At 27.5% G+C, this 10,746-nt stretch overlaps 1 protein-coding gene across 1 annotated transcript; it reads right to left on the minus strand.

Annotated features, from left to right (window-relative positions):
* Positions 1 to 629: 629 nt before the first annotated feature.
* Positions 630 to 2,526, minus strand: LOC131600072 (cytochrome P450 77A1). Its single transcript, XM_058872307.1, has 2 exons — positions 1,585 to 2,526; positions 630 to 1,474 (listed from the first exon to the last, which is right to left on the minus strand). Exons 1-2 carry the CDS (start codon positions 2,500 to 2,502, stop codon positions 761 to 763), a joined length of 1,632 nt encoding a protein of 543 aa, XP_058728290.1. The 5' UTR covers positions 2,503 to 2,526; the 3' UTR covers positions 630 to 760.
* Between the last annotated feature and the right edge of the window lie 8,220 nt (positions 2,527 to 10,746).

The following is a 10,746-nucleotide window of genomic DNA, read 5'->3' on the forward strand; positions in this document are numbered from 1 at the left end:
ATGATTAAAATATTATTTATTCAATCATAAGATTAAATTATATTTATCACCGATGTTCTAATCTTATTTGATCAAATAATAGCACATTAGTATAAAAAAAAATTGTGATAACATTAAAATATTAAGTGTAATAATTCTGAAAAGGATTCTCTTATTTTGATAATATTCTAATAATTAAAGAAGTAGAAATATTCTTTTGAAAAGATAATTTATTTATGGAATTTTAAATATTGATCATAATTGATAAAAATTCAGTAAGGTGCTCTTAATATGAAATCAATAAATCTTGATGGCTGATATCAATAATTCTCATTTCTCATAAAAATATCAGTTCTCACCGGATACGCTCCCTATATATATATATATATATATATATATATATATATATATATATATATATATATATATATATATATATATATATATATATATATATATATATATATATATATAAAATACCATGCTTATACAAAAAAGATTGTAGTGTAAACATAGAAGCCTATTAACCTAGCTAGCTAGTAATTGAGATTTTCTCAAGCATCACATATGAAATTTAATTTTTACATCAAAATTACTAATTTGATACTAGTAGTATATTACTAAATACTACTAATAAGCCAACACCAATCAAACTCAAATATTAGTCATTAATTTAGTAAATAAAATAACTGGCATTACAGTTGCATTCTGCAAGGTATAATAATGACAAGGATAGAATATTTGTAAGTATAATAAAAATAATAGTAATAATAGTAAAAACTTAAATGGTTCTAGGAACAATGACAGCTTTGAGAGGATTCTTCATAACAACAGTAAAAGCGAATGTCTCAGTCGGGTCGGGCGGGTTATTCGGAACCGGCAACCACCTAAACGCCAGCACCATTTTCGCCATCAACATGTTTATATGCAAAGTCCCCAACGTCCACGCCGGACAAATCCTCCTCCCAGCACCAAACGGCATCATCTTCACCTCTTTAGTTCCGGTAACATCCACATCAACTCCATCCCCGCTCAAAAACCTCTCGGGTCGAAACTCATTCGGATCCTTCCACATATTCGGATCCTCCGTTAACCAAGCCGTGTAAAACTCAACACTCGCATCCGCGGGAACAGTGTAACCTCCAAGCTCCGTCTCCTCCGTCGCCGCGTGCGATAGCACAAAATGACTCGGTGGATGTCGCCGGAATGTTTCCTTCACAATTGCACCGAGATATGGCATTTTCTCAACATCATTGTCCATAACAACACCGCATTTTCCAACGCAGTCAACAATCTCTCTGTATAACCGCTCTTGAATCTCTTGATCCATCACTAAATGAAGCAACGCCCATTCCACCGCCGTCGCGCTCGTATCAGTACCGGCGCTGATAATCTCCGACACAAGCGTAACCAACTCCTCTTCTCCTAATCTTCCTCTTCCAGGAACTTCCAATGCAAACAAGGAATCCACGTAAGCAGCGCCAACAGGACTCACCTATTAATTAATTAATCAAATCTGTTAATTAATCATTGATATTATAGATTAACATAATTAATTATTAATAAATTATATTATAGTTTTTTGTTACTACAAATTGCACTTACCATCTCAGGGTCTCCATTTTTTCCGTCACTCTCCACGTAAGCTTTCCGTTTTCTTATCAACGGTGCTATTAACTCGACCTGTTTCTTTCTCAGCTTTCTCGCCTCTTTCACATGTCCACGGAATAACGGCGTTAAGACGGGTAAAAAATCTGGAAGCTTCGGGAGAGTAATAAGCATGACTTCTTTGAGAACACTTTCAATTTCTCTGATTCGTTCTTCTGTTATTTTCGCACCGAAACAAAGACAAATGAGAATGCTACAAATGGTGAGCCTGCAGTTACTCATAACTTCAACAAAACCTTTTTCATGGGCTTCTTTTTGGATCCTTTTCATATGGGCTTCCATGGCCCATTTACGAATCCAACTGCACTGTTTTACTCTCAGTGGCGATATCATTTCTGTGACGAGGTTACGGCGGAGTGAGCGCCAGAGAGGGCCGTACTCGGCGGAGTTGATGGCACACTTTCCCATACTGAAGATAAGACGGATGGGAGAGTCTTTAGGCCTACTTGCAAACTGTGGGCCTCGTTGGATTAGGGCTTCGTGGATTAGGTCAGCTTTTGTGACGATAATCAACGTGCGTTGACCCATCTGCATGGTGAAGATTGGACCGTATTTGAGGCGTAAATCGCGAACGATGTACATGAAGGGACGACGTTGGAGGATGACTTGGAAGAGGTTGCCGACGATTGGCCACCCCGGTGGTCCTGGCGGGAGGTTTTTGGTTCCGCCGCCGGTTTTGGACCAGCGGGACCACCACCAGCGGAAGAAGAGGAGGGTGAAACAGAACATGATAATGTCTAAAAGCTCCATGGTTGAGAAGGAGTGAAGGAAAGTTGATGAAAAAAGAGTAGTGAGAAAGAGGGTATAAAAGAAGAGTGAAGAGTGAAAGTGGTTGTGTAAGGTGGTTAATTGCATTCAATAGAATTGAACAGATGTAGTTACTATTAAGTACGGAGTGCTCCGCGTCAGGACAGATATTCAACGCATCCATTTGCATGTGACTTTGAAAACTGCTACTATCATTTTTTTTATATGAAATTATGCACCATAAACCAAAAGCAAGCCGTAGATATTGCTATATGTAAAGAAAGAAAAAGAGTTTAGTATCGGTTTCCAGTTACTACTCCTCTAACGACTATATAAGTATAGGGTTAATAGTGCGTGTATCGGTTTACCCCCTACCGTTACCAAAGGCAGGTTTTGGCAACGTTTATTTTGAAAAAACCGTTGCCAAAAGGCAGGGAGGAGGAAAAGCAAAATTCGCTAACATTACAGGGGGTTGAATTACTATTAACCCATAAGTATATAACTACTGTATATCAATTAAATTTAAGAAAATTTGAAGAAATATTAATATATCGATTTTAGAAATTGAGAGTATAAATTAAATAGGGTTTTTCTAACCTATGCAACCTTGCATAGCATAAGAGACAATTAATACACCACTTTTTTAAATATAAATTACCATATTTATATTTATTTATGTCCATCCATTAATTGGGTAGGAGAGAGAAAATATAAAAGATTACTTTTCAACAGAAAAATAATTAATATGATAATTTATATGAAAAGAAATAGTTTATTAATTGCCCTTATCCTATGCATGTTGCATAGGTTAGAAAAACCCAATTAAATAATATAAATTTTACAAGTTAATAAATATATCTCTCAAATCATAAATCATCTTTAATTTAAATTTAGTTTATACATTTCTAGATGGTTTAGAACATTTGGTATCACCGAATTAAATGAACATTTGTCTAGGTAAGGGTGCTAAAATGGATTGTCCACCCCATTTAGATATCTTCAATTTAAATCTATTCAAAATTGAGCGGAAGAGAGCAAATTAACTTAGATATCAGAGTTTAAAATTTAAATTTGTTCTATTTTTTAACGAGTACGCGGGTCGATTTGTCATTTCTTTAATATATTTTTATAATTTGATTTACTTAACAAAATATAGTAAAGCACAAGATCAAAAAATATATCAAAATTAAAAAAAAAAAAAAACACATAAGCAAAACATATTAGCTACCACGTACAAAATCGAAAGAACGTACATCCTTTTTAATTTAGGAGAAGCAATTTTCACACATGTATAATATTTTGATCAAACACACAACAATATTGACAGAGTCTTCGGGTTTGGACCAGGGTAATCAGACTCCCAGTCTAGAGTTTAAAAAAATGGGGCTTCAAAAATATATATATATATATATATATATATATATATATATATATATATATATATATATATATATATATATATATATAAAAGAGATTAAATTACATCTGAAGAGTTACACCACAAGTTACACCGCTCAATAACTTCATTTTGAATAAATATTTTTTAAAATCAACCTTAGATTGAAACATACTTTCATATATATATATATATATATATATATATATATATATATATATATATATATATATATATATATATATATATATATATATATATATATATATATATATATATATATATATATATATATATATATATATATATATATATATATATATATATAAAAGAGATTAAATTACATCTGAAGAGTTACACCACAAGTTACACCGCTCAATAACTTCATTTTCAACCTTAGATTGAAACATACTTTCATATATATATATATATATATATATATATATATATATATATATATATATGTATATATATATGTATATATATATATGTATATATATATGTATATATATATATGTATATATATATATGTATATATATATATGTATATATATATATATATATATATATATATATATATATATATATATATATATATATATATATATATATATATATATATATATATATATATATATATATATAAAAGAGATTAAATTACATCTGAAGAGTTACACCACAAGTTACACCGCTCAATAACTTCATTTTGAATAAATATTTTTTAAAATCAACCTTAGATTGAAACATACTTTCATATATATATATATATATATATATATATATATATATATATATATATATATATATATATATATATATATATATATAAGAGATTAAATTACATCTGAAGAGTTACACCACAAGTTACACCGCTCAATAACTTCATTTTGAATAAATATTTTTTAAAATCAACCTTAGATTGAAACATACTTTCATATATATATATATATATATATATATATATATATATATATATATATATATATATATATATATATATATATATATATATATATATATATATATATATATATATATATATATATATATATATATATATAAAAGATTAAATTACATCTGAAGAGTTACACCACAAGTTACACCGCTCAATAACTTCATTTTGAATAAATATTTTTTAAAATCAACCTTAGATTGAAACATACTTTCATATATATATATATATATATATATATATATATATATATATATATATATATATATATATATATATATATATATATATATATATATATATATATATAAAAGAGATTAAATTACATCTGAAGATCTATAAGGATTTATTATGTAATTGAATTATATAAAAGTTAATGTTATATGAAAGTTCATTTTACGTTAATTTTTGGATATCTTGATGGTAGGGCTGAACAATCGGTTGGTTTGGGTCGATATCGGGTCCAAATTTTAAATCTGATGCAAACCGCGGTTTCGCTTTAAAGGTTCCATTTCGACCGATAAATTTTTTATTTTTGATGGATTCAATTAGATCAGTTTATCAGAAAAATCGAGTGGATTTAATCGGTTTAATATTTATTAATCTAAATCCTTAAAAATGATTTCTTATAAAATTCAGTAACATTTATTTTTTAATTTTAAAAAAAAATATCAAAATTTTAGAATAACACAAAGTAAGATATATTTTTATTATTAAAAAAAATATTATTACGTGATAATATTTTCAATATCATTTGACATTAATTTGATCATTGTCATACTTTAAACCACAAAGTAAATAATAATCAAAATTTTGTATTGAATTTTCTTGTATTATTGTGAATAAACAATGTCATTATTAGATTATAAAAATGATAATATCATAACAACATTATTAAAATTCATTTTTAAAATAAATCAATATATAATAATAAAATTTAAAAAATAAATACTAGTTGAGTCGGTCGGGTTCGGTTTTTGACGAATCTAAAATAATCATCTGAGTTTGACCGAATCAACTATATACTATCCAAATTAAGCAACATCAACCCAACACCCAATCAAATCCGAACCGTTTGCACAAAAATTACAATGAGTAAGGGTTTTAATTGATCGGTTGAAATTTATCCACCCTACCTGATGGTATGATAAATTATATATATATATATATATATATATATATATATATATATATATATATATATATATATATATATATATATATATATATATATATATATATATATATATATATATATATATATATATATATATATATAATTTGTTGAGATATAATATAATATTGTAGTTTTGTCCAAACGAAAGCGCTAGATTTTTTGAATTTTTTTTTTAAATTGTCAAAAGTAAAATACAGTTATAGGGAAAATGATAAAGCTTCTCAAAAGTAAAATACAGTTATATTAATATTCGTTCAACATCATTACAAATTAACTTCTTAACACCAATTATCTCGTAATAATTTATAAAAAAAATTCATGCGAGATTCTGAAGTTAATTATTCTATTTCTTAATATTTTTTATAATTTAATTTAATTTAATTTTTTATACAGATATATTAATATCTTACTTTTAATGTTTAAATATTTTCTATATGTTTTTTTCATCTATTATTAAATTTTTGTGATAAAATATAACACATATGTATAAGTGGTTTGATCTGTTATTATTTTTATATAGAAAGATATATTGTCTAATTTTATTCTATAATAATATTGAAAATTTAGCAAAATTAATATTATTTTTAATTAATTTTTTTATGATTAAATTAATAATAAATTAAATTAATATGTTTAATTTTTTTAAAATAATTTAATTTGTGTTAGTCTAGCTTAGTGCATTTTTTTATCACAATGTCTCAAAATTGTGATGGTCTAATAATTTTAAGAATATATTTATTCAAAATTTTTTGAAAGTTTATAAATTTTTGTCATGTGATTATAATTGTTCTAAGGATTTGTGAAATTTGAAAAAAAAATATAAATGGTTGCAATGTATTCTCATATTCTACATGTTTAATTTTAAATATTTATTAATTAAAACACTTTGATTTTAATATTGTAGATAAAAAATAAATGTTTGCATAGTATGTTGTTTAGCCTTTCTATCAGAACATTCAAATAATTATAGATTGTTATAAAATTAACCAAAAACAATATAGAGATGAAGTAGAGAAAGTAAGAGAGAAAGTGGTGTTCTATTATCTTCTTCAAGAAGTATTATTTACATTGCAAAGTGGACCTTATTTATAGGACATTAGGAAGGTGAAAAATCATAACCTTACTATACCACTTAATAGGGAATATGAAGATGAAAGATTAGAATACATATGGACATCCACAATAATATTTATTCATAACACTCCCCCTTGGATGTCCATTGAGGATATGCCTCGTTAAAACCTTACTAGAGAAAACCCAGTGGGAAAAATTCTAGTGAAGGAAAAAGAGTACAATATCCCTTGAATGTGAATTGCCTCGTTAAAAACCTTACCAGGAAAACCCAATGGGACAAAACCACGGTGAAGGAAAAAAGAGTGCAAAACATATGTATTTCTCCCCCTCACGCAGACATTTACATGTGAGACGATATTCTTTGTAGTCGTTGCTTAAAATGTCTTCTTCGAAGTGACTTCATGTAGTGGTAATAGTTATGCAGGATTTTATGAAGTTGTTTCCATGATTTGTTTCATAGATCTCCATGAAATGGTTGTACCATCACATGTAAATAAATAACCTCTTTCTGATCTACCATTGTGAGAATCTGACAAGTAACCTGCATCTCTAAGATAACGAAGTATATGTTTGACCGCTTTCCAATTTCTTCGTGTAGGTGAATAATTCTATCTTGCTAATAGATTGACCGCAAATGATATATCATGATGTGTATATTTAGCAACGTGCATTAGTACTCCAATTGCACTAAGATATGGTACTTCAGGACCAAGCAATTTTTTATCCTTTTCTCGAGGCCTTAAAAGATCTTTCTCCACATCTAATGATCTAACAAGCATATTTGAGTAGGCAATATGTGACATTTGTCCATATATAATCATTTCAACATTTTTCTATATAGCCTTCTTGATGTACAAATATTCTTTTGTCCACATGCTCAATTTGCAAACCTAGACATATTTTGTCTTTTCTAGGTCCTTCATCTCAAACTCTTTATTTAAGCAATTTATAGCTTTTGGAATTTCTTCAGGAGTTCCAATAATACTTATGTCATCCACATAGACAACTATTATTGCAAATATTTTTCCACATCATTTTATGAAAATACAAGGACAAATTGAGTTATTAGTATATTCATCATTTAGTAAATATTCATTGAGGCGATTATATCACATGCATCCATATTTTTTCAGCCCATAAAGAGACTTGTTCAATTAGTTTCACACCTTGAGGTGGTCGGACTACAGGTCCAAAAGTGAGTCACTTGTAAAGTGAGTTTAATTCTTCTTCAATTGAATATATTTATTTTGGCCAATTCTCACTTAGTCTACAATTTTTAATAGACTTTGACTCATGATCCTCGTTATCGTTGATCACTTTTAGCGCTATATTGTATACAAAGATATTGTCAATATTGACTTTATTTGGTTATCTCAATTTCGGTTCCATTCCATTTCATCCATGACATAATTTATCGAGATCTCTTTATTTCATATTTCAAGTACTTGATTTGTTCTTCTGGAACTGAAAATTAAATTAGATCAAAGTGCTTTTAGCATTTTCATATCCTCACTTGGGTCATTTTTAGTTTCTTTTCTTAGTAGAGGACTTTTAACATTGGAACCGACTTTCATACCACGCTTCAGGCGCATCAACAACTCATTTGCAATATTATATTATCCAATAGGAGAATCAACTTTGAGTGGAGTATTATCAGCTGATAATTTATTTCATAAACTTTGCAAATGAATAATATTTTGAACTTTTGGTTCATATTGATTTGTACGAGGATCAAGACAACAATTTATTTAAATTGTTCATTTGAACTTCTTGTTCATGATTTTAGTTGTTCATTTGAACTTCTTGTTCATGATTTCAGCTGCTTATTCCCTCCCCCTAATATTGGGAAAATTAATTTATCAAGTGATAATCAGCCTACTGGGCTGCAATCAAGTATTTGATTATTTTCTCAAAATATATCCTCAAAATTGAGAGTCATATTAATTATATTTTTCCAATATTCTTTCGTGACTCATCTTAATGTATTATATTGGAGCAATTGGAAGATACACAACACATCCAAATATTCACTTAGATGAGAAGTATAAGAATAAATTAGGGAGGACTAAGATATAGTATACTGTTGGCTTAATGCGAATAAATATCTTAATATCATACTTTGGGTGTTTCAAATATATAATTTAGAATTGATGATCTCATAAGTATCAACCATATAATTAACTTTAGACGTCTAAAGAATGGATCTTCGGGTCCATTTTCTTTTTATGAACATATATTACATGATATTTAATATCAATTTTAATAATATATGTGATACAGAAATTTCTAAAAAAATCTAGAAAATAAGATCTTAGTCTAATTAGTTGAGAAAATAATTTCACAAACTTTTGGTTGTGAGTAGAGACATATGCATGCTATTTTAGTCTATGCAACAATTCATATCATAAAAATGCAATTTCTCAAATTTTCATTTTCCTTTAGAAACACACAAAAATTTAATGGATTGAAGAAACTTCTGGTTCTTCAATACAAATTCTTTGCATCATATTATATCCAAGATGACCCAACCGGTTTTACCAACGGCACATTTAAGTAAACTACTGGTTTACAATAACATGTGCTTAAATTGTATAATATAAGTGTAGTACAAGCCCGAGGGAAAAATCGATACCTTTTCTATTATACATTTTATGTCCAAATTCATTTGTGTAATACAAAGATATTCAATACCTCCAGTATAATTCAAAACCAATATAATAGTATCTCATTATTAAACACTTTAATCAAATACATTCATATGAACATATGATCATATAATTATCAAACAGTTACCCCTTATAAAATTAAACATATTTAATCAAACAATATTATATCACTAAAATTATATCGTCATATAATTAATTTGATTCACTATCCTTCAGGGATGGATAAGTTCTTCAGGAACTATAAAAATAATTTGTTATAAACAATAATCTAAAAAATATATATAATCTTAAGTATTGAACGTTGAATTCTTCTGGAATTCATCAATTATTGATAAACACAATATTCGATTAAACTCAATCTTTGAACAATAATTTGGAGTTAGTTTAATAATCTTTAGTTCTACAAATATCACATCACAAACTATTTCCATAAACAATGGTCAATAAAAATTATTCTTTGAGCAATCCTTCAGGGATATGTTATTAGTATAGATGCAATCCTTCTAGGATTCAATAATATCATGATGAAATTCTTCTAATATTATAGATACAATATTTTAAGATGCGATAAATCCTTATTTTAAAACTTTAACTCTTCGGGAATTATATATCACAATTGATCTTCGTAGTGATAAAAAAAAATTGTGTGTGGGTAGTTCTTCAGGAACTCAATCACAATAGTTCTTCATGAACTCAATCACATTTTGTAGTTTTTCAGGAATTATATATCAAACTCAATATTATCCTTCTAGGATATTTGATATGTTCTTCAAGAACTATATAACAAACTTAATACTATCTTTAATGGATATTTGTTAAGTTCTTCAGGAACTATATAACAAACACGTTATTTTGTAATCATTTAGAGAATATTGATAATCTAATAAGATATAATATCAAAATTCAACACGGATAATGAGAAAGAAAAATAATAAAATAATTACCTAATATTACCTCTAACACTTAGGACTTCAAAATTTTTTTCTTCCAAGTTTGGTAGAGCTTCGTGCTGATAACGTGTTATGAAATTAACTAAAACAATAGAGAGATCAAAGAGAGGTAGAGAAGAAAGAGAGCAATATTATCT

The sequence above is a fragment of the Vicia villosa genome, linkage group LG1, assembly GCF_029867415.1.
Source record: "Vicia villosa cultivar HV-30 ecotype Madison, WI linkage group LG1, Vvil1.0, whole genome shotgun sequence".
NCBI classification, from domain to species: Eukaryota; Viridiplantae; Streptophyta; class Magnoliopsida; order Fabales; family Fabaceae; genus Vicia; species Vicia villosa.